This window comes from Phoca vitulina, unplaced genomic scaffold (genome assembly GCF_004348235.1).
Source record: "Phoca vitulina isolate PV1807 unplaced genomic scaffold, GSC_HSeal_1.0 scaffold4, whole genome shotgun sequence".
NCBI classification, from domain to species: domain Eukaryota; kingdom Metazoa; phylum Chordata; class Mammalia; order Carnivora; family Phocidae; genus Phoca; species Phoca vitulina.
The window spans coordinates 6,206,235-6,232,332 of NW_022589707.1; the positions used below are offsets into that span (position 1 = coordinate 6,206,235).

At 40.0% G+C, this 26,098-nt stretch overlaps 1 protein-coding gene across 7 annotated transcripts in view; it reads right to left on the minus strand.

The window, feature by feature from the left end:
- AGK (acylglycerol kinase) overlaps positions 1-26,098 on the minus strand; it is a 111,384-nt gene that overhangs the window by 16,845 nt on the left and 68,441 nt on the right. For all 7 annotated transcript variants that reach the window (XR_004298991.1, XM_032401443.1, XM_032401442.1 and 4 more), the window contains 5 exons: positions 25,529-25,621; positions 23,804-23,836; positions 22,644-22,738; positions 14,846-14,915; positions 2,665-2,744 (listed from right to left, as the gene is read on the minus strand). Coding sequence is in view for 6 of the 7 variants with exons in the window: in XM_032401443.1 (XP_032257334.1) it covers positions 2,665-2,744; positions 14,846-14,915; positions 22,644-22,738; positions 23,804-23,836; positions 25,529-25,621 (371 nt within the window). In the remaining variant the exon portion in view is untranslated. The remainder of the gene's footprint in view (positions 1-2,664; positions 2,745-14,845; positions 14,916-22,643; positions 22,739-23,803; positions 23,837-25,528; positions 25,622-26,098) is intronic.

Below are 26,098 nucleotides of genomic sequence, written 5' to 3' on the forward strand. Positions count from 1 at the left end.
TCTCTCTCTCTCTCTCTCACACACACACACACACACACACACACACAATTAAAATCTGTAAATGAGCCTAACTTCACATTACTCGTGTTATGCAGCTTCAAAATGGGAAATGTTAAATCTGGGAATGAAGAGGGTCTACCGCATACTGCTAAATACATAAAAGCTAGTGTAGAGAGAAAGATGCCTACCAGGAATTAGAAAAGTGACATAAAATGGATTCCTCTCTTAAAATTTATCTCTGTCTCCTACCAGCTCATCTTAAGTGCTCCCTATTTGATTCTGTTCAATATGCATTTATTTAGCATTTACTATGTATATGAAGGAAACAGAAGTAAGAGTATAAAATTCCTGCCTTAGAAGGCTTATAACTTGAGAAAATAAAGCCCAAAAAAGTAACAGAAAACAATAAATGACCATATATATACATGTGATATATATATATATCGGTGTCAACTCATCGCTATTTATTGGTGAGGAGAGTCAAGAAGGGACAAGAAATCACTAAGGACTGGAAATCATCAGGACAACCAGGCCTGCATGATGAATGGCACAAGAGCAAAGTAAGGGCGTGGGATTTAAAAACATGGTTTGGATTTAGAATCATGAAAGAGGGAAAGAAGTCATTCTAGGCAAGAGGAATAGCAAAGGCACAGGAAACACTGAGAACAGTATCCACATTAAAGACTTAAAAGTAACGATACATGACTATGGAATTAGGGTTGATGACGGATCAAGTTGGGCCTTAAATGCCAGAATAAGAGGATTAGATAGAATCCAAAGAGCAATGTGGAGCCATCCTAATTATTATTCAGGTTCATACTGTGATGCTACAAATGAGCACCTTGATCATCTGATTTTTTCTAAGCTTACATAATAATTTGTTTCATTTCCCAGCTGGCCAGAGAGACACTGTCCGTAGTTTCACTATCTCTACCAATGGCACAGCATCGACCTATGCTTGTAGCCTGATGGACAGCCAGGAAATCATTTCTTGCATCCTACTGTTTCTTCCACGGCACACAGAGGGACTCCGTGGAAGGTCCCAGTTGAGGTGTTAGATAATCACCACCAAAATTTTAAAATTCATTGTTCAAAAATCAATCAAAATAGGGGCAAGTGTGTGGGATACTCCTAAAGGGGCTGACCTATGCTAGTGCTCAGTTGTTGATTAACACACTTCAGGAAGCAATTTGATCTCACCAGACTTTTTCAGGGAAAACAAAGCAATTACTCTTGGTGAGTTGCTGGTATTCAAGATCACAGATAAAACATAAGGGGATTTGTTGGGTCCCCCGAGTGACTCAGTCGGTTAAGTATCTGCCTTCGGCTCAGGTCATGATCCCAGCGTCCTGGGATCAAGTCCTGCTGTGGGCTCCCTGCTGAGCAGGGAGTCTGCTTCTCCCTCTGCCCCCACCTCCCTCCCCACTTGTATGCTCTCTCTCTCTCAAATAAATCTTTTTTTTTTTTTTAAAGATTTTATTTATTTATTTGACAGAGAGAGACACAGCGAGAGAGGGAACACAAGCAGGGGGAGTGGGAGAGGGAGAAGCAGGCTTCCTGTTGAGCAGGGAGCCCGATGCGGGGCTAGATTCCAGGACCCTGGGATCATGACCTGAGCCGGAGGCAGTCACTTAACGACTGAGCCACCCAGGTGCCCCGAATAAATAAAATCTTTAAAAAAAAAAAATAAACACCATAAGGTGGATTTGTGGAATCAAGGTAATCATGGCCAACTTACACATAAAAACAATGTTGAAATGCTCAACAGTGCAGTGTATAATACAATACAGCACATCTCTCTTTGGCATTCCACTCTCGAGAACCTCATTAGCAGGAATAACAAAGTGAGACAACTAAGAGAAATTTCCATAAAGAAAGTGTGGCAGGAAAGCCTATGAGGGGAAAGAGGCGTCTTTTGCTGTGAGATCAATCATGATTCACTTAAACTATACTAAAACTATAAGCCCGATGTTAAAAAAAAAAAAAAAAAGGTAAAGAAAAAGCACTACCCACCAGATATGGAGTCAGTCCCCCCCTCAGGAAGCCTGCGCTGCACCACCCTCCACTGCGAACAGAACACAACTCAGCTGCTTTCCAAGCCAACAGTTTCATTCGGCACCATGAACTCTCAGGGAAGAGAGTTCATTCCCATGGAAGCCAGTCATGGCCCTCTCCCCACCGCCGAGACAGGCCTGTTTCTTCAGCTCACACCACAGCCAGGCGTCCACCTTTCTTCCTTCTGAGAGAGGCAGCCTGTGGTCTCTCGATCCACCAGGCTCTCGACAAGAACACCTCTCAGGACCAGTCTTCCAGGGCTGGAAAGGCTCCACAAGGCTGGGGCCCCCGCAGGGCCAGCCCAACAGGCCGCAGGATGCCAGGCAACCCCAGTCTGGAGCGAGCCTGGCCTGTGCTCAAACACGACGTCCAGGGACAGAGGTGCGGTCTCTGCCACTTTACTACCAAGCTAGTGTGGAGGAAACGGGAACCTTCCCCAACCTTTCTGTGTGTCAGATCTAAACCTCTGCCTCTATTATTCATAAGAAATTCAACCTCCAGGCCCATCAAATTTCCTCCTAGATGATCACTGTATATTGAAACCTCAAAGACAGGAGCAGAAAAAGATTTTTTAAAAAATCATCCCACATCAGTACAGTGATCCTTTACTTGCTAACTTTGACGCCAGCATCTCTGAAGGATCCCCATCGAAGGCCAGTCACTGCAAACACGGGCTGTTCCTTTTCACCCTGGAAGTTAAATACATTCATTTTAAATCAATGATTACAGTAACTTGGAACACTCTACAGGTCAGTACCCAGCAAATGATCATGGCCTACTTGTCCTCAAACCAAATTCTATAAAGGATATTCAAAATCTCAGAAATTAACTGAGTACTCAGTAAAAAGACTTGAGTAAACCAAACTGTAAATGAAATTAATTTTTCTATAGTAGGCCTCGTGAATCTGCTGGCCAGGGAACTTATTACCGTACTTCAGACTATAAATTCCCAAGTACATAACTAGGCTGGCTCTTCGACCAATCAGTGGTTGGGTCGGCCAGAATTTCTCCTCTCTCAGAGACCTGTCCAAGGCAAAGCTAATTTAAGCCTGCATTCTCTTTAGAGGTCCAAGCGCTCTCAAGTAAGAGGAGAATCCTGGGACTCTAGAATGTTCACCTGAATATCTAAAACTACAGCCAGGCATCTCTCATAACAAGTCAGAATAAAAAGTGATTTGGATTTAGTCCAGTGCTTTATGGCAAAATATTGCATATTACAATCAGTGAGTTTAGCAATATATAGAAAACATACACAACAGAGCCACTGTCTTTACGAGTTCATAATGGACCTTCCGTAAAGTATAAATTATATATATATATATATATATATATATCTCAAGATTGTAAATACAGCCAAAGCCCAAGACTCTGCCCACATCCTAAACAGAGCTGTCATGTGCTAGATAGACACACAACTCCCCAGAACTTGCTAACTGGGGGCAGAACTGGTTCGATTTCTACCACGCCATTAGTATAACCAGTTATCAGCAGAAATGGGGAACTGGAGGAGAACCCTCGACACTGTCAACTGCTGGTCTAGAGAAAGTATGTGAAGGCTTCCCCTCCCTCCCACTTCGATCCCAGTACACTGAAACCAAGTGAGGGATTTCTAGGAGAACCACACACTCATAGGGGCAGCTTATAAGTAAAGACACTGGGCTCTTGTCCCAGTTCAAGCAGTAGACGTGTTTTCTGCCCTCTGCAGCAGCTTAAGCAAGGAAAAGGGAACTCGGGCGAGAGCCAGTGGAGCACAGAGCTGATGGTGAGGCACCTCGGCCCAGCACAGCAAGGATATGTTAGTCTCCTGGGTGCCGAGTGGATGTGGAATATAGGCAGGGCTTGGAGTCATCCTGATGATAGAAAGCTAATCATTTTTTTCATGGAATTATCACTAGCGAATACATATCCTATATTAGGGACTGGTGATACCAAAAGTATCTGCCCTCAAAGAGCTCCGGGTGCAACGGGGGGTTTGCAGACACACAAAATGACAACACAATGCAGTAGGTTCACATGATGGAGACAGGCATCGAGGACTATGAAAACACAGAGCGGGTATGACTGTATGCGGTGTGGGGGGAGCAATTTCCCCGATGGCCGGGGAAATACAACATAAAACGACACCCACATTAAATTTTAAAGAATAAGGTGCCTACATTGAGGGAGGCTGGGGAGAAGCACGGAGAGACAGAAAAGAGAGAAGAAGGGGTGGTTTAGCCTCAGGACAGAAGCAGCACTGGGTGAGTGTGCAGTATCTACAGTATTTCTCCCAAATGTTCCAGAGGGGCTAGTAAGCGTCACAACAAATGACAACAGTAATGATGGTAGAGGATTCAATGGTGCAAGGAGTTGAGAAATATCAAAATTCCCTGGTTTGAAACAAGTTATGTTTACCGCAGTTCGTCTCAGAATCTTTAATATGTTAATATACATTATAAACTTCCAAAAGGAGAAATACACACAGTTTCCCTGACCTGTTAACTGTGCAACCCTTCTCTGGCAGGCAGTTTGCATAACTAATATTCCTTGGGAAAGGCTGATCTAAAGCATGCAGGGTCACACAAAGTCCTGCTTTGAGTACTCAAGACTTCCCAACTGGTACACTAAGAATATTTTCTCTTTCTTCATTGTGATTTTAGGAATATTCTGTTAAGATTGGCTGCAAAACCCCGTAACCTCAAGGTGTCACTGATTTGGGGTGCTATCCTAGCAAGGGGTGGGACTCCGGACAATAGGAAATGAGTGTGGAAAGATCTAGAGAAGCCCAGCTATCAGCCAGACGGGCACAGAGCCCTCAGGATTCAGGAGAGGCCTAGGGGTCAGTAATGGAGAGACTGGTCCCTGTTGGGGTACACAAGAAAAATGAACAAGGGCAGGTGGACAGAGTAGAAGCCAATAGACAAAATACCACCCAATGAAGGCCTGGGTGATAAGAGTACCAGTTGGACAGGTCAGCAAACAAAAACAGATACAGAAAGACAGGCACACAGCCAGATTTTAACAGCAAAGGAGATATGCTGTCCCAAGTCACAGACCCCCTAGAAAGAGAAAATGGCCTAATGGTTTCCTAAAAAATAAATAAATACATAACAACTCTGAGATCTGGTTAGAATAAAAGCATAAGGGACAGTGAAAAGAAAACAATTCTAGTCAACTAGATAGGTACCTAATCTAGGAATTTAAGGAATTCTAGATGAAGAGACAGAAACAAATAGAAGGAATTCGGAAGTTCTGAGGTTTTGATCAGTCAGGGTTTTAACCGAAGGAAGCCAGGAATAACAAAAGAAAGAGATTCTAACTTCAACCAGCAACCCTAACCTCCTCTTTGGGTTCTGGTTGGCAGGTTCTAAGAATCCAATTGAAGGAGCAAAAAGAAAGAACTAGAAAGGAGGGAGGAGCAAGATGGCGGAAGAGCAGGAGATCTGGATTTCGTCTGGTCTCAGGAATTCAGCTGGATAGGGATCAAACCATTCTGACCACCTATGAACTCAACAGGAGATCGAAGAAAAGAATAGCAGGAACTCTCTGAACAGAAAAGCGACCACATTCTGGAAGGTAGGACGTGCGGAGAAGTGAATCCGAGGCGATATTCGGGAGGATAGACGGCGGGGGAGAGGGCCTCCGGTGGCCGCTTCTGGCAAGTGATAGAGCCGCGGAGCACAAAATCGGAACTTTTAGAAGTCGGCTCCGCTGAGGGACGTCACTCTGGTGGCGAAGTGGGGGGTGGAACCCTCGTGGGACAGTGTGGTCTCAGGACCCTCAGGGTCACAGAAAGACCGGGGGTGCCTGAGTGCGGCAGAGCTCCCAGGTATCGGAGCAGGGAAGCCAGCTGCAGAGACGGAGCTGAGGTGCGGGCTCTCAGCTCGGGGTTGTCATAAACCATGATCCGGGGCACAGTCGGGCCACTGCTCCTCCAGCAGGGACCCAACAAGCGGCAGATCCGGGGAGACTCACCTTCTTCCCCCGGGAGGAGAGGTGCGGGAGCGCACCGCAGGGATCTGCTGGGTTTGGAGACTCCACACGGGGTCGGGTGCCAGAGATAGAAACGCTCGGTCACAGGCCGGGTGAGCACGGAGTGCGGCCGGAGACCGGGTAGACGGGAGTGACTGACTGCTTTTCTCTGGGGGTGCACTGAGGAGCGGGGCCCCGAGTGCTCGGCTCCTCCGGGGCGGAGATTGGGAGGCCGCCATTTTCACTCTCGTCCCCCAAAGCTGTACGGAAAGCTTGCAGGGAACAAAAGCTCCCGAGAGCAAACCCGAGCAGATTACTTAGCTGGGACCGGCAAGGGCGGGGCAATTCCGCCTCCGGCAAAGACATTTGGGAACCACGGCAACAGGCCCCTCCCCCAGAAGATCAGCAGGAACAGCCAGCCAAGACCAAGTTTACCGATCAATGAGAACGGCAGAACTCCAGCGCTAGTGGAATACTGCACATAGAATCCATGGCTTTTTTACCATGATTCTTTAGTCTTTCAAAGTTAATTTTTTTAATTCTTTTTTTTCTTTTTCTTTTTTTTGAACTTCTCTTTTTCCCTTTTTAAACTATCAATCCTTTTAAAAATCTTTTTTATTTTTCATTTTTAGAGTCATATTCTATCCCTTCATAGTAGTTAACCTTATTTTTGGTATATATATATACATAAGTTGTTCTCTCCTTAAAATTTTGGGATATAGTTTCTTCTAACAGACTAAAATATACCCTAAATCTCTAGTGTATGGCTTTGTTCTAGTCTCCCGCCTGATCACATTCTTTTTTTTTTTTAATCCTCTTCTTTCTTTTTTCAACCAACTTATCAATTCCTTTTATAAAATCTTTTATAATTTTCATCTTTACAGTCATATTCCATCCCTTCATCGTATTAACCCTTATTTTTGTACATATACAATTTTTTCTTTCTTTAAAATTTTGGGAGGCACTTTCTTCTAACAGACCAAAATACGCCCAAAATCTAGTGTGTGGCACTGATCTATGCACCAGCCTGATCATATCTGATCATATTCTGGGTTTTTTTGTTGTTTTTTGTTTCTATCTTTTTTTTTTCTTTTTTCTTTCTTTCCCTTTCTTTTCACCCGGTTTCAGGTCTCTTCTGATTTGTTCAGTGTATATTTTCTGGGCACGTTATTACCCTGTTAGCATTTTGTTCTTTCATTCATCTATTCTCTTACCTATGGACAAAATGACAAGATGGAAAAAATCACCTCCAAAAAAAGAACAAGAGGCAGTACTGACTGCCAGGGACCTAATCAATGCGGACATTAGTAAGATGTTGGAACTAGAGTTCAGAATGATGATTTTAAAGATACTAGCTGGGCTTGAAAAAAGCATGGAAGATATTAGAGAAACCCTCTCTGGAGAAATAAAAGAACTAAAATCTAACCAAGTCAAAATCAAAAAGGCTATTAATGGGGTGCAATCAAAAATGGAAGCTCTAACTGCTAGGATAAATGAGGCAGAAGACAGAATTAGTGATATAGAAGACCAAATGATGGAAAATAAAGAAGCTGAGAAAAAGAGAGATAAACAACTACTGGATCACGAGGGCAGAATTCGAGAGATAAGTGATAACATAAGATGAAACAACATTAGAATAATTGGGATCCCAGAAGAAGAAGAAAGAGAGAGAGGGGCAGAAGGTATAATGGAGCAAATTATAGCAGAGAACTTCCCTAATTTGGGGAAGGAAACAGGCATCAAAATCCAGGAGGCACAGAGAACCCCTCTCAAAATCAATAAAAATAGGGCAACACCCTGACATCTAATAGTAAAACTTACGAGTCTCAGAGACAAAGAGAAAATCCTGAAAGCAGCTCGGGAGAAGAGATATGTAACCTACAATGGTAGAAACATTAGATTGGCAACAGACCTATCCACAGAGACCTGGCAGGCCAGAAAGGACTGGCAGGACATATTCAGAGCACTAAATGAGAAAAATATGCAGCCAAGATTACTGTATCCAGCTGGGCTGTCACTGAAAATAGAAGGAGAGATAAAAAGCTTCCAGGACAAACAAAAACTAAAGGAATTTGCAAACACGAAACCAGCCCTACAAGAAATATTGAAAAGGGTCCTCTAAGCAAAGAGAGAGGCTAAAAGTGACATAGACCAGAAAGGAACACAGACAATATACAGTAACAGTCACCTTACAGGCAATACAATGGCACTAAAATCATATCTTTCAATAGTTACCCTGAATGTAAATGGGCTAAATGCCCCAATCAAAAGACACAGGCTATCAAGACTGGATAAAAAAACAAGACCCATCAAGATGCTGTTTGCAAGAGACTCATTTTAGACCCAAAGACACCCCCAGATTGAAAGCGAGGGGGTGGAAAACCATTTACCATGCTAATGGACACCAAAACAAAGCTGGGGTGGCAATCCTTATATCAGACAAATTAGATTTTAAACCAAAGACTGGGGGCGCCTGGGTGGCTCAGTTGGTTAGGCGACTGCCTTCGGCTCGGGTCATGATCCTGGAGTCCCGGGATCGAGTCCCGCGTCGGGCTCCCTGCTCAGCAGGGAGTCTGCTTCTCCCTCTGACCCTCCCCCCCTCATGCTCTATCTCATTCTCTCTCTCAAATAAATAAATAAAATCTTTTTAAATAAATAAATAAATAAATAAACCAAAGACTGTAAAAAGAGATGAGGAAGGACACTATATCCTACTTAAAGGGTCTATCCAACAAGAAGATCTAATAATTGTAAATATCTATGCCCCTAACATGGGAGCAGCCAATTATATAAGCCAATTAATAACAAAAGCAAAGAAATACATCAACAACAATACAATAATAGTGGGGGACTTTAACACCCCCCTCACTGAAATGGACAGATCATCTAAGCAAAAAATCAACAAGGAAATAAAGCCTTTAAATGACACACTGGACCAAATGGACTTCACAGATATATTCAGAACATTCCATTCCAAAGCAACAGAATACACCTTCTTCTCTAGTGCCCATGGAATATTCTCCAGAATAGATCACATCCTAGGTCACAAATCAGGTCTCAACTGGTACCAAAAGATTGGGATCATGCCCTGCATATTTTCAGACCATAATGCTTTGAAACTAGAACTCAATCACAAGAGGAAAGTTGGAAAGAACACAAATATATGGAAGCTAAAGAGCATCCTACTAAAGAATGAATGGGTCAACCAGGAAATTAAAGAAGAATTTAAAAAATTCATGGAAACAAATGAAAATGAAAACACAACTGTTCCAAATCTTTGGGATGCAGCAAAGGCAGTCCTAAGAGGAAAGTATATAGCAATACAAATCTTTCTCAAGAAACAAGAAAGGTCTCAAATACACAACCTAACCCTACACCTAAAGGAGCTGGAGAAAGAACAGCAAATAAAGCCTAAACCCAGCAGGAGAAGAGAAATAATAAAGATCAGAGCAGAAATCAATGAAATAGAAACCAAAAGAACAGTAGAACAGATCAACGAAACTAGGAGCTGGTTCTTTGAAAGAATTAACAAGATTGATAAACCCCTGGCCAGACTTACCAAAAAGAAAAGAGAAAGGACCCAAATAAATAAAATCATGAATGAAAGAGGAGAGATCACAACCAACACCAAAGAAATACAAACAATTATAAGAACATATTATGAGCAACTCTATGCCAGCAAATTAGATAATCTGGAAGAAATGGATGCATTCCTAGAGATGTATCAACTACCAAAACTGAACCAGGAAGAAATAGAAAACCTGACAGACCTATAACCACTAAGGAAATTGAAGCAGTCATTAAAAATCTCCCAACAAAAGCCCAGGGCCAGATGGCTTCCCAGGGGAATTCTACCAAACATTTCAAGAAGAATTAATAGCTATTCTTCTGAAACTGTTCCAAAAAATAGAAATGGAAGGAAAACTTCCAAACTCGTTTTATGAAGCCACCATTACCTTGATCCCAAAACCAGACAAAGACCCCATCAAAAAGGAGAATTACAGACCAATATCCTTGATGAACTTGGATGCAAAAATTCTCACCAAAATACTAGCCAATAGGATCCAACAGTACATTAAAAGGATTATTCACCACGACCATGTGGGATTTATCCCTGGGCTGCAAGGTTGGTTCAACATCCGTAAATCAATGTGATAAAATACATTAATAAAAGAAAGAACAAGAACCATATGATCCTCTCAATAGATGCAGAAAAAGCACTTGACAAAGTACAGCATCCTTTCTTGATCAAAACTCTTCAGAGTATAGAGATAGAGGGTACATACCTCAATATCATAAAAGCCATCTATGAAAAACCCATAGTGAATATCATTTTCAATGGGGAAAAACTGAGAACTTTCCCCCTAAGGTCAGGAACGCGGCAGGGATGTCCACTATCACCACTGCTATTCAACATAGTATTAGAAGTCCTAGCCACAGCAATCAGACAACAAAAAGAAATAAAAGGCATCCAAATCGGCAAAGAAGTAGTCTAACTCTCAGTCTTTGCAGATGATATGACACTTTATGTGGAAAACCCAGAAGACTCCACCCCAAAACTGCTAGAACTCATACAGGAATTCAGTAAAGTGGCAGGATATAAAATCAATGCACAAAAATCAGTGGCATTCGTATACACCAACAACAAGACAGAAGAAAGAGAAATTAAGGAGTCGATCCCATTTATAATTGCACCCAAACCATAAGATACCTAGGAATAAATCTAACCAAAGAGGCAAAGAATCTGTACTCAGAAAACTATAAAATACTCATGAAAGAAATGGAGGAAGACACAAAGAAATGGAAAAACGTTTCATGCTCATGGATTGGAAGAACAAATATTGTGAAGATGTCAATGCTACCTAGAGCAATCTACACATTCAATGCAATCCCCATCAAAATACCATCCACTTTTTTCAAAGAAATGGAACAAATAATCCTAAAATTTGTATGGAACAATAAAGACCCTGAATAGCCAGAGAAATGTGATGCTGCCAGCTTTGCTTTTCTTTTTCAACATTCATCTGCAAAGACTGAGAGGGAACACAAGCAGGGGGAGAGGGAGAGGGAGAAGCTGGCTTCCCGCTGAGCAGGGAGCCCTATACGGGGCTCGATCCCAGGACCGTGGGATCATGACCTGAGCCGAAGGCAGACGCTTAACCACTGAGCCACCCAGGCGCCCAGGAAAATGCCGTTTAGAAATCACGGCCTGGTGCCAAGAATGATACCACCTGGACAAAACGGTCAAGTCAAAAAGCAATAGACCATAAAACAGAAAATCTAGATTCTACTTCTGTCTCCAGCATGACTAGTCTGATAACCAGCTGACTCTTTTTTTTTAACCGTCAAATGAAGATACTAATACACATCTTGTCTTCTCAAGCTGGAGGTCCAAATGAGATATGAGCACACACTGCACTGTAAAAACCTAAATATAAAGGATTATTATAGCTTCTAAGAACTGTATCTTTGGAGACTCTTCAGTTATTTATGTTTAATTGGGTTTGGGTTTATCTTTTAAAAGAAGAATCTGGTATCAGGCTTTACCTATATTGCTTTCCCCCATATTCTGAAAACAATTTCCAGGACTAAGGAAGATAGAGAAGACAAATTCAGCTTAACTGGGTGCCTCGGAAACCACAGTGGAGGCTGCCATGCTATGTTTTCTAGGAATTAATTTTTAAAGTTTTCTGCTTCCTGGGCTGTGTCATCAATACACAGAGTCTGTGGCAAAGTTGATCCTGTTTTCATCAATTCACAAAATCAGTACATTTGGAAGAAAAGAAAAAGAGGCGGTAAGACCTTTAAATACAAGCACGGTCAACAATTTCCAATTAAATCCTAATTACTCTGGAATGTATTACTTCTCGCACATTTATAAGCAGCAATCATCTGGTTATTAGGAGATATAGCCTGACTCACCTCCTTTGGTAAATAACATTTTAAGATTGTATCTTCATAGACGCCAATCTGTGCTACCTTCCTCGACTAGAATTTCTTTCACACAGCCCTTCCATTTTGTGAGAATGACTTAGACTTATTATACGCTAAAGAATCAAAGGCAACTTAAATCACTTTTATCATGACCAGTGACGTCATGTGGGAGAGTCCAGACATCACTGCATGAAGAACAAAAGAAAACAAAAGGAAAACGGCTGTAAATGCATGGGTTCGCCAATCGTAAATCTGCATCTGGTCAATGCTATATAACTAACAGCAACATTACAGGACTGAAGTTTGGAATCGTGACAGTGTGTGGAACCTTCTTTCATAGATATCGGGAAACTTGAGTGAATATAAAACATTCAGAGCCTCTGAAGGACAACCTGAATGTAGCTGGTACATTTTAAGAGCAAATCTGAGTAAATGACAGGGCTCACTGTTCATAAAAATGTTTGGCTTTATGGCTTAGCCTTCTGAGGAATCTGCCCTTCTGTGGTGGGGAAGTGGGGGGTAGTTTTGATGAAGGAGGAATAGCTACTTAACTACCACCCAGTGAGAATATCTTTTTTTTTGAAATTCAATTCTTTTTAAACAGAGGATTCCAATCAGGAATCTGGAATGACTACTGGGTCTTCTTCCCTCCAATATTTTTCTTTTGGAAAAATGTCAAACCAAGAAATTCTTTAACATACAACGAACACCGTTTATATCTCTCAACCACATTCACCAGCCGCCAACATTTTCCCCTATTGGCTTTATCTGTGTGTGCACGTGTTTTGTAGTTTTGTTAAATCCTTTGCAAATAAATGAAAGACTTCAATGGCCCTCACCCCTAAATATTTCAGCATACATCTTCTAAGAACGAGGACAGACATATGCACAATGCTACTGTCACTCTCAAGAAATCTAACATTGACATATATCTAATATACAGTCCGAATTAAGTATCTGATTGTTCCCATAATATCTTTTGTGCCCTTGTTTTTCATTTTTCTAATCCAGGATTTTGTACTCGATTTAACTATATTGCTTTCATTTCCCTAATCTTGAACAGACTCTATCTTCCCTTGGATTTCAGGACATTGATTTTTTTTTTTCTTTTTTAAAGATTTTATTTATTTATTTGACAGAGAGATAGCGAGAGGAGGAACACAAGCAGGGGGAGTGGGAGAGGGAGAAGCAGGCTTCCTGCCGAGCAGGGAGCCCGATGCAGGACTCGATCCCAGGACCCTGGGATCATGACCTGAGCCGAAGGCAGACGCTTAACGACTGAGCCACCCAGGCACCCAGGACACTGATATTTTTGAAGAGGCCAGACCAATGGTTGTTTATAGAATGTCCCACAATTGGATTTGATAGACTTTTTTCTCATCATTAGTTTCAGTTAGATTCAGAGAAGTGGACCTTTTGGGCAAGAAACTCCATAGGTGATGTTGTATCGTTCTCAATAGATCACATGAGGAGGCAGATATTGTCCGTCTGTCCCATTATTGGTGATGCTAGGTTTGATCACTCGGTTAAGGTGGTGTATGCTGGGTCTCTCTACTGTACAGGTACATCTTCCCCTATGTAATCATTTAGTAACCTGTGATGCTTTAAGACTGTGTCGATATATGTTCCCTAACAATCTTCTATCCAATGGTTTTAGCATCCTCTGATGATCTCTATCTGAATCAATTATTTCATTAGTGATTGCAAAATAATAACCATCATTCCTTCTACATTTACAAGCTGGAAATTCTCTTAAACTGTAGGCTCATAGATTATTTTTATTTACTGCATTATAATCCATTAGCATTATTATTCTTTCTGATGTTCAAACTGTCCCACAGTTGGCCAGGTGGATACCATCAGGCTAGCTCCTATGTCTTTTCAGGTTATCTCCATTAGTTTTTGAGTAGCTCTTGGCTTTGTTCTTGCCTTGCCTCTGAAAGCCATCTCTTCACAGAGTCCTGGTAACTTTTATTAGGGAACAGTATTTAGAGACCAAAATCTGAGTGCCAGGTATGCCCATTACTGTGGGGTGTCATTGCTTCTAAGCCTTTTCAGTGGGCGTAACCAGCAAATATTTTTTTTAAAACAATTCATGAGTTCATCTACAAATCAAAAAAATGTTAGACAACCCAATAGAAAAATGAGAAGTTCTGCTCCCATCCAGGATGTAGGATGCTACAAAGAACATTATCCCCACCCCAAAAATGAGAAAAACCCAGATAACCTACAAAATCATAATTTTTCTTGAGCGCACCAGAGAGCGAGCTGAGACTGCAAGACAGCCAAGTAACCTGAATTCCAAAGACAAGCCCCTCCGATGGACGGATAGGACAGGAGAAAGGTTTCACCTCTGGCAGAGCATGAGAGCAAGAGGTGACCACCACGCACAGGTTAAGGTGAAACCAGTCACTGTCCCAAGGGCTTTGTATTACTAGCTCTTTTAATATTCCAAACCACCATGGGAGACAGGGAAATTATGTGGTCCAAAGGTAATCATTGGAGGAACTAAAAATAGTGACACTATACTGAGAGGAGATCTAGAGGAATTCTTACTTATAACAAAGAGGTCAAGAGATAGAATCTAAAACTGATAAATCAAAAAGCAATTTCATAGACTAAACAATAATGATCAACTGTACACCTGAAGATGGTTATGATGGCAACCTGTAGGTTTTGTGGGGTTTTTTAACACAATTTTAAAAAGTAGCATCATAAGCATATTAACTAGTGATAACAACTAGAATAAACAGGTAAAATTCTTTTTCTCTGAGAGTTATGCTTGGGATAGGAAAGGATATTATTTTCAGTGTAACTCCATTTGAACCGCTACATCATATTTTCTTTACCACGTATGTGTGCATTACTTTGGTAATTTTGTCAAATTCTGAAGAAAAGACTCTACCTTGATCTGCAAGACATCAAGTGGAACAGTCTCTCCTTTCACAATGGCAAGTGTAGCATCTGTGATATGTCTAAAAAGACAAAGGGAGGAAATGATCATGTGTGGAAAACAAGCAACCCCTCCCCCACCACACCCATACCCACACTCACACACACACACACACACACACACACACACACTCCTGCCCAGAGTACTAATAGGTCAGGAAAAAGACCTATTCCTTCAAAACACTCCAAGATAGCACAACAAATGAATATAAAAGAGTTACTGATACAAATACAGTGGAAGCCTTTGGCAAAGAGAAGTTTATACAAGGCGCCAATCATTTGTTTACATCACATTTACTGAATCTCTACTATGTGTCTTATCACTGGAACATATGATACTTAATATTAACAGCATCTTTCATTCATTCAAAGAAATTCAAGCACTTGAAAAAATATTTCTTTTGACTCTAATAATCTAAAGGGTAACTAAAGGATAGGATTTGAGCTATCTCAGCAAAATATGATCTGGAACCCAAGACCTATTTCTCTGACTTACCAGGATTACAAGGATGTAATTTTAATGGCTGATTCTTTTGTTCATAGACACAACACTGTTCCTATCTACATTCTGATCGTCAGTTGAAAAGTCTGTAAGTAAGAAAGGCTAGTACCATCGACAACCGTTCAGGGCATGTGAAACTATGCTAGGCTTAAAAGCAATGCCAGGGTTCAAGCTCTAATGAGATCCCAGGTCAGACACACATTAAATTACAACAGACAGTCAAAGAAATATTAAATCAACAAGTGGCCAGACAGTATTTGCTCTTGCAGCAGAAAGAATGAGTCAACCCACTTCAAACACTCTCCTTGCCCAGCCTGTCCACCCCTCCTGTCACTTACCCACTGTCTCTTTGCTTGGCTGGCTATTCTCATCCTTCAGATCTTGGCTGAAATGTCACCATCTACCCTAACCAGCCTGTAGGCCCTTCTCTATAATTCTCTAGCACTGAACTGTATTCATTTTCCTTCATCATAGATCACAATTTATAATACACATTTGTTATTTACATCTTTATTATCTGCCTCTTGCTGGAGACTGAAAGTTCCACAAGGTTAGTAATAATTTACATCCGTTACTGACCAATATAAAACCTAACACCCAGCACAGAGCATGGTATAGAATAGGCAATCAGTATTTGATGAATAAATGATTTTATTCTATAAAATTCCAAGCATATAAAAACGCAGAGAGAATAGTATCATGAATTCCTGTGTATTCCTCATCCAGCCTCCACAAGTATCAATGCAGAGCTGATCTTATTTTTTTAATACTCTCACTCACTTCTCCAGTCTGTAGCAAAGGAAATCCCAGACAGCGTTAACACTTTATCCATAGATACTCCTTTATGTATCTCTAAAAGACATATTCCTTTATTCCTAAAAGACTTTTTTAAAAAAAACAAAATGTCTGGGGCGCCTGGGTGGCTCAGATGGTTAAGCATCTGTCTTCGGTTCAGGTCATGATTCCAGGGTCCTGGGATCGAGCCCCACATCGGGCTCCTGGCTCAGCAGGGAGCCTGCTTCTCCTTCTCCCTCTGCCTCTCTCCCTGCTCATGCTCTCTATCTCTGTGTCTCAAATGAATAAATAAAATCTTTAAAAAAAAACCAAAAAACAAAATGTCATTATCATATCTAAAACTTTTAAATAATTCCTTTCCATCAACAAACATTTAGTCAATGTTGAAATTTCCCCAATTAACTCAATTTTTTTCAGTTTCTTTGTTCAAATCTGGATCTAACACACTGCAATGGGCTTATATGTCAAGTCTTCTCTGATCTATAGATCCCTCTCCTTTTCTTTCCCTACTTGTTAAAAAATGGGTTGTCTTACTGTGTTACTGAGGGGCTGGATTTTACTGATTGCATTCCCATGGTATTAACATGTGTCCCTATTCCCTACATTTCCTAAAAATCTCTATCTGATTCAGCTTGGTGTGTTTGGCAAACATACTCCAGAGGTAGTGGTGTGTACTTCTATCAGTAAGTACATAAAATCTTTTTTGTGTGTGTAATAGTAGCCCCCATTGGTAATCAATAGCTAGATTAGTTAACAGAGTTGCAAAATGGTGATCTTTTAATCCTATTATTCCTTCTAATTTATTATCTGGTCCACAAAGAGAAACTTTCCCTCATCAATGATTTAGGTACCATAAAATAGAGGTCATACGAGAAATATCTGATTTTTTAACTTCACCAATTTTCAAAGTAATAAGCGGATATCCCAGTATCCTCTAAAAAGGACCAATGAGTTTTTCACCTTTATTTCCGAGTATCATTATGAACTCATAAATAATTTTAAATATATTTGATTATGTTTCAATGCATTATAGTTATTAGCCTTACTGATACTCAAATTGTCCCAAATGAATGAACTTCAAGGGTGGAGTACAAGCGTCAAGGGTCAGTAGATAATCGAAATGAACAATGAGAAAGAGTGGCCAAGGAACGACCCTGTCAATGTCAACCAAATTGAGGAACTAAGAGCTCCTCCCTAGCACTTATTCACACAAGTAGAGTTATCTATGTTTGAAAGAGTTAGTTTAATACTTTAACTTCTTTTTTAAAATTAGATTGGTTGAGATATAATTTACACATAGCAGATTTCATCCTTTTAGGTAAACTGTTCTACAATTTTTGACAAATGCCTTCAGTCATGTAACCATCACCATGACCAAGATATAGAACATTTATGACATCTCAGAAAGTTCCTTCATGGCCCTTTGTGGCCAACCCACTCACCCCACCATAAGCTCCTGGCCAACTACTGTTTTCTGTTTTTCAGAATGTCATATAAATTGAAACCAAAAGTATGAAGCCTTAACAGTTTAGCTTTTTAAAACTCCTAGCATGAGTGTGAGATTCACTCATGCTGCTGAATGGATTTAAAGATTGTTTCTTTTTATTGCAGACTTGTATTCCATTGTATGGACATACCACAGTTTATCCATTCACCAGCTGATGGACATTGGCACCATTCCCAGTTTTTGGCAGTTACAAATGAAGTGACTTTCATGTATACATTTTTGTATGGACATATGTCCTAATTTCTTTTGGGTAAATACCTAGCAGTATGATTGCTGCTCATAGGTTTGATTTTAAAAGAAACTGCCAAACTCTTTTCCATAGTGGCTATACCATTTTGCATTTCCACCAGCAATATGAGAGTTTCAATTGCTTCATGTATTTGCCAGTACTTGATGACATAAGGTTTCTGTCTGGTTTGTTTAAGCCATTCTAATAGACACATCTCATAGTGGATTTAATTTGCACTTCCCTAACAACTAATGATGAATATTTTTTCATGGGCTTATTTGCCATCCATGTCTTTGGTGAAGGGTCTGTTCAAATATTTTGCCCTTCTATTATTTGGCTGTTTGTTTTCTTATTACTGAGTTGTGAGAGTTATTTGTATACTATGGACATTGGTCCTTTACCAGATAGGTACCTTGCAAATATTTTTTCCCAGTCTGCAGCTTGTCTTTTCATTTCCTTAACAATGCTTTTCAGGGGCGCCTGGGTGGCTCAGTCCGTTAAGCATCTGCCTTCAGCTCAGGTCATGATCCCAGGGTCCTGGGATCGAGCCCACTGTCTTTGGGCTCCCTGATCAATGGGAAGCCTGCTTCTCCCTCTCCCTTTGCCCCTCCACTCTGCTTGTGTTCTCTCTTGAGCAGTCTCTGTCTCTCCCTCTCAAATAAATAGAATCTTAAGGAAAAAAAAAAAAAACTCTTCAAAGAACAAATGTTTTAAATTTTGCTGAAGCTGAAATTATTTGTTGTTTTTATGGTTTCTGCTTTTTGTGTCCTAAGAAATCATTGCCCTGAGGCGCCTGGGTGGCTCAGTCATTAAGAGTCTGCCTTCAGCTCAGGTCATGATCCCAGGGTCCTGGGATTGAGCCCCACATGGGGCTCCCTGCTCATCGGAGAGCCTGCTTCTCCCTCTCCCCCTGCTTGTGCTCTCTCTTGCATGCTCTAATAAATTAATAAAATCTTTAAAAAAAAAAATCATTGCCTATCTCCAAGTCACAAAGATTTTCCTCAAGAAATTTTTACAGTTTTAGGTTTTACATCTAAGTCATGATCAATTTCATGTTTATTTTTACATATTGTATGAGAGATGGGTTATGGTTCATTTTCTTGCATGTGCTTAGCTAACTGTTGCAGCACCAATTGCTGGAAAAACTCCACTGACTTGCCTGGCACCTTTGTCAAAAAAAATCAAGTGTCTACATATGTGTGGGCCTAATTCTGGACATTTTCTTCTATTGATCTACTCATTTCTTCTTTTGCTAACACTACACTGTCTTGATTACTGTAGCTTTAGAAAATAAGTCTTGGAATCAGATACAGTAAGTCCTCAAACTTTGTTATTCTTTTTCAAAGTTATTCTGGGTTTTCTAGTTCCTTTATTTTTCCATATAAATTTCAAAATCTACATGTCAACATCTATAAAAGGTCTTCTGCAATTCTGATTGAGATTGTGTTGAATTTAGAAATCATTTGGAGATAACAGACATCTAAATATTGAGTCTTAAAGTCCATGAACACAGATATCTCTCCATTTATTTGTTTTCTTGATTTCTCTCTGTTCTATAGTTTTTAGCATATAAATCTTGTATTTTGTTAGATTTATCCCAAAGTATTTGTTTTTTGTAAAAGCTTAGCAATGTTAGTACTACATTGCCTTTATTGTTGTTGTATTTTAGAAAAATACAGTAATTACTAATAAAGTTAAAGATTTATTGTGTCTAGCGTTTAAGTACAACTATAAGAAAGGAGTCACTTAGAAATTACTATAATCTCCATTCAAAAAGTGTAGTTTCTCTTCTAATATGGCTTCTCCTAATCTATTCTTCACTGTACAGTTCTGGTTAATGTCAATTTGGTAGGAAAAATCACCTTTCCATAGTAACTGACTGGAATATCTATAAAATGCCTTTTCCTTTAAAAATGTTTTGCCTTAGGTGAAACCGCAAGAGAAGAGAATGTTCTCTTCAATTTGCTTATACTGTTTTAATTATAGAATTGGTCTCAGTAACTGTACAGCTATCCTATTTTTTATTAACCATTTTCCATCCTAAATTATCAATAAATACGCATAAAGTCTTCAACATATCCAATAAGTTACCAACTCGTAATTATCTGTTTACCTAACTGGTCCTTATTTTAACTTGTTAACAATCTTCTGAAGTAAGTACTGTTGTTGGGCATTTGATAAAGGCAGGTGAAGAAACTGACGCTCAGAGAGATTCAATAAAATTCTCAAGATGACAGAGCAAGCTTGTGGCAAAACGAAATTCAACTGCAGGTCTCACTCCAAGGGTGTGCTCTCTCACCCGGTGAGGCTGCTGCGGACATACCAGAGGAAAAGCCATGGGTTCCCAAAGGGCAAGCCCACAGCTAACAGTGCGACCAGGCTTAAAATGTAAACATCAAAGTCAGGAATCACATCCACTTGAATTGGCACTTCTAGCAAAGTTAGGTATAATTTAAGACCCTTTAAGATACCCAAAATATACACATTAACTCAAACACTTAGATTACATTCTGGGCCCCCTAGTAAGCAAAATCAAAGTAAAGAAACAGCCTATTTTACTTTCCCATATTTCCCTATCAACACGTCTTTATCCCATTTTTTCCCTCCAATACAGATGCTATCTGGGAAGTAGGTAGCAGAAAATGAGATTCAATTTAGGAGAAAGCAAGAAGCATGATCACAAGTTTAGATTAATCTGATAGGAATACATTAATTCCGAAGGAAGCTATTAGAAAGGATCCAAAAGCTCTGTACTTACTCTGAGTAGTACCGAGCACATTGAGAGGCTTAGGAAGTGCTTTTGAGAGACTGACCTTAAAAAAAAAACAAACGCTGCAACTGAAAAAGCCTTTTAATATTAATTTTTTTCCAAAATTATCTGGCAGCACCCAGCTAAAATACAACCACGAATTTATCATTCGCCAGCAGTAACTGAAAGTTCCAGCTAAAGCAGCACTGTAGCACCAAAGAGCTATTTTGTAGAATTATTTACCTGCGACATTCCAAATGCAAGATTCCCTATTCTCCTGTCGTAATTATGGTACAACAAATCTTGATAGCAGTGCAAAAGCAAAGCCTTGTTCTTTTAAATGGCCTTAGGCATCTGCCATGTTGAGAGGTCTACAAAATTCTGAACCCAGGGCAGACTTATTTAATTATCTCAGAGCACTGGGGCATGCTTATAAATTAGGTTTTATAAATCTTTAAATTATAAATAGAAGCAGCAACAACATTAGTTGAACCCAGGAAAAATCAGCTCCCAAAAAACTGAAGATCGTCAAGAAACTAAGACCTTGAGGGTGGCCACGCTGCCCATACCTGGCTTTGGGACAGGCAAGGCGTTCTCCAAGGAACATGGTCTCCCTGTGGATCGCTGACGTATTTGGGAATGTTGGCAAGCAGTTCAAATAATCTATATTGACACAAAGGGAAAGACTAACTCTCTAAGGTAGCCAAGACTCAAACCAGATAGAATTTATCTCAGATAAGCAAAAATGCTTGAATAATTCATTATTTGTTATATCCATCGCCCCTCAGAAATTCTAAACTAAGAATAAAAAGTCTGGCAGACTGAAATGCCACCTGAGGCTTCAGGATGACTGGTGAAGAGCTGAACGTCCCCATTAGATTAAGGCTTGAAACAGGAGACGTTTTGACGAAGGCCTGATATACGGGTCTATGGTTGGGCCTTGCGTATGACATATGGACCAAGGCTTTTATGATATATAGAGACAGAGAATTGTTAAAAGATATAAAATGACTCCTAAAATTCTAACAGCAAAAATAAATTCACAAAAACCAACCTAATCAAAATCCCAAAGCAGAAAAAAAAAACAAACCAGAAAATCACCTGAGTATTACTATTGTTATGATTCTAGAAGGTTATATAACCAGAAATGTTGTAAGAAGATTTTAATTAATACATTCAACAAGTATTTCTTTATTGACCTCCCGCAACTGTGTCACAAAGCTTACATGAAAGATCAGGCAACTGACAATGAGAGCCTGCAAACAATTTGCTCGATTATACTATTTATCACTATCAAAGCCAGGACTCAAATTCAAGATTCCTATCTTCTTGAAAAACTACAGCTTTGTTTACATAACGCTTTCAAGAGAAAAGAGTGATAACAACAACCTGCCTGACTTCTGAAGACAGTTAGACTCACAGCAATTTAATTTAGATGCTAGGGCTACAATGCTTTCCCAACTGCTTTATCCATCCTGCCTTCCACTTTCGGCATTCCCCAAAGGATGGGACTATTATTTTGCTGTTCTAGTTACTTATATTAGCAAGATAATGAAGCCAAGGCTAGCCGTTCAGTTTTCACAAGGGACTTGCTATTTGTCATCATGTATTTTTAAAGCAAAAAAATGATCAATGCAAATCTGACTTCACTAGAGAATCTTACAAAATAAAGGCACAAAGATAGTTCAGATCGGGGATGCTATCTTCAAAACTGACAGCAGGACATCAGTATTCATCTCTACACCTGACCTGGGCACTGGATACCAGAGCAGCAGGGCCCCAGAACCCAACAGGGAAACTCCCAATGAACTGAAAGGTTGTACTTTGATCTAGGTCCTCCTCTTAATGATTTGAAGTTCCATGCTATCCAAACTAAAAACAAACAAAAAATTCTTATCACCCACATGTGAACTGTCCATTCCCAGGCTCACTCACCCACAAATGCCACTACCCCACATTGACAACCTACTGGACTTTGTTTCCACTTTCGGCAAAGAGGGTAGGACTCAAACTACTGGTCTGTCCCAGTGGGATAAATCCAATGGGAATTTTACTGAAGGAAGCCTAAGGGGAAAAAAGAAGAGGAAAGTTTTTACGGTTATGGTCAGAGAATCAGACTGAACAGAGAGACACACACGTGTTCACTATGACAAAGTAACTGACCCTCAGTGCACCACCCCATCTCTCCCTGCCCTAGACTAGACCAGCAATCGGATAACGCTAAGTGAGCGGTTTCTAGAATGAGGCAGGCCTCGAAAACAAGAGGACTCTGCGAATTTGGAAGAAATATGTGGGTACTCATTAACAGCAACTTGTTGAAAGAAATTTGGTTACAAAAAGGAGGGTCTTAAAGATATTAGATAAATGTGCTGTTGTGACAGAGACTGCATTTTGTTGTCACACTATTCAAAAAAGTTGTGGATAAACCAGAAGTATCTAACATTTGTACAGTAACTATTGACAGCGTTTTATAAACTATCTCGAGTGTAAAGAAGGCAAAGAGAACAAGCAAGTTCAAGTAGCAGTCACTCCTCCCTCTCCCCCCACCCTTCCCCAGAGGAAACCACTATCCTGCCGATGCTGTGGTACCTTTCCCGCCACGTTATTCTTCTTTTACAACATATTTACACATCCATTAATAGTATGCAGTGTTGCTTTCTGAATTGCATAACATACTTTGGCAACCTGCCTTTTATATTCAGTATTTTTTAGACTTAATCATGTTTATAGATATTTATATATCTATATGTCTATAAATCTACAAATATTTATAGATATTTATAGATCTAATTCATTCATTCTTACTGCTACATGGCTTCCAGTATATGATTATACCATCATTTATTTATGAAGGAATTCTGTGAAGAGAAGTTTCCATGGGAAAAATTTATATTTCAAACAATAGCTTTTCTGGTAAAAGCTCTCGGGCGCTCTGGCACACTAAAACAGAGGAGTCCGCCGCAGATTAATCAAAGTGTTCTAGGACACAGGCAGCAGTACTTTATTTGCTAAAACCCAAAGAAGCACAATTTGTGCCCACCTTAAATTATAAAATGGCGAAAAAAGGTAAAAGGAGATAAAAAGCATGGAAATGTAAAAGCTAAAACGCAATCACTCTTGAAAGCTCACCTCATCTGCTCTTCGAAGAACTCCAGTAATAACCTACAAACGTTAAAAAAAATTATTATAAACAACGTGAAGGCTCCCTTATCAAACATGAATTGGATTCAGTTTTCACGGATCACAAACTTGAGTCTGTTCTCTTCTTAGAGACTACATCAAAAGATGTACTGGCTCTTCGAACATGCAATGTTCTGCTGGGGGATCGGAGCAAAATTAGATTTGATTCTTGACCTAAGATCAATAGTCCAATAAAGGCTAAGGTGAAATAATTACAAAACCTCCACATTATATTAGCAAAATTGTTCTGCGTTCTCTAAACTGGATACAAATGTGAGCTGCACACAGCGATCATACAGAGGAGCCTGGGTTCTACTACACATACCCACACAGGAACAAAAGTCACACTTTGCTACATGCAGAGAAGTCTGTGCTCAACAAAGATTTATGAAGACAAGGGGAACTGTAGCTCCTCTTTTAAAAGATATTTTTTAATTTCAATTTGTACGTGATGGTTTTTTATTTTTAAAATATGATACCCATGCCTTGTATTAGTGGTGAAAAATACCTGAAGAAGGAAATGCTTTCTCAGCATCCCATCATGCTGGATAACCATCATGAATCAGTTGCTTACATTTTGGCATATTTCCCCCCAATCCTTTTTTTATTCACCGCATATTTGTACATGACTGAGATTATACCAAATACACGATTTGGTCTATTTCTTAGAAACACTTTGTAAAGTAAGGACAGATGCCAATCTTCTCCCTTCACTCCTGCCTCAGTGAATTTCAGGGTTACATGGGGCCGTCATGAGGTCTACTTCATTCTTTGTTGGCATGCCATCAGTATTCTTCACACTTCATTAAAAAGCCATAAAAACAATTCCAGGATCATTAGCACAGTCTTTCTAAAAGCAGCTTACTAAGGCTCACATAACTGCTAAGTCAAACATAGGACACTGCTCTGTCTGCTGTTAGCTCCGGATCCCTCCACACTGAGGAAACCACCAAATGGAGGCAAAAAGGCCATCAGAAATGAGGCCCAGCTGTGAATTATGGCCCACAGGATGGAAGGACTGAGCAGTAGGAGGGGCCCCTGCACGGGGCTCTTCAGGGGCTTCCAATACGTAATGAAGGTTCCAGTCTGTTGCCCTCGAAAGGAAGAGCACTTCTAGGGCAATGTACTTACTGTCCTTACTGGACCAGAGTAAGCATTAAGGACATGAAATTTTAAAACAAAGGCAGATACATACACCTGAACTTTTAGATCCCTGCCTCAAACTGTACTACTAGGAGAGAACATTCCATGTGATGAAAATGATGTGAGAACAGAAGCATTTTTTCAAAAGGGGATCTAAGTTTATCTTATAAGAACCATCCCTCATAATTAAAACTGATTCCCTAACTCCCTAACACACAGGCTACTCCATCAGTTTTCAAAATGTAAAAAGCTTATCAAACCCACCACCATTTCTTCTCCTTATTTATTCAATTTTATCCTAAATTTGACAAAACAAAAATCCTATATGCTGGGTATAAAGTTTATACAAAACAACAGAATAAAAGTGCATGACAGAAATATAATGCTACACCTGTTTCAGGGAGTAGGAATCCTAAAAAAATAAATTACAAAGAATTTCCTTAAATTATAACCACTTTATGCCACTGCTCTAAGATCTAATTTCCATTTTATTCACCTTCAAAATGGTTTTGAAAAGAAAAACAGCCATACCTCCTGCAATGTCCCATCTCCTCCCGCAACGATGATCACATCTGTGTTTTCCATCAGTTCCAGGAGTTTCTTGGCTTGGCCCTCATAATCGGTCTGAAATACAAAAGAAGTCTTTGGTAAATTTCCCATCCTGGGGCCATAAACATCAAAGATTTAAAAATATGGGACATTTTCTTTAGAGTTTGACACAGAGTCTCTCCTCAAATTCTACATAATTGATAGACACAAAAAATTCAACAGCTATCAAAGCAATCCTGTATACAGTTTTGCACTGTTTAGAGTTGGAAGGGACCTCAGAAACCATCTTTAACCTTCCCTTAAAAATAAAACCCAAGCCCAGTGATCTGTCTCAAGTTATACAGTTAGCTAGTCAAAGGACTCATTTCCAGGCCAGTGCAGAATCTATTACACCATTTACCCAGCACCTTTCACCTGAAAGCAGGAAATCAAGTGTATACGCAAATAGAGAGCCATGGATGTAATGAAAAGAGCACAGATTTGGGAGCCCAAGAGACCCATATTAAACCCCAGCTCTGCTACTTTTCAGCTGAGTGGCCTTAAACTCTAAGG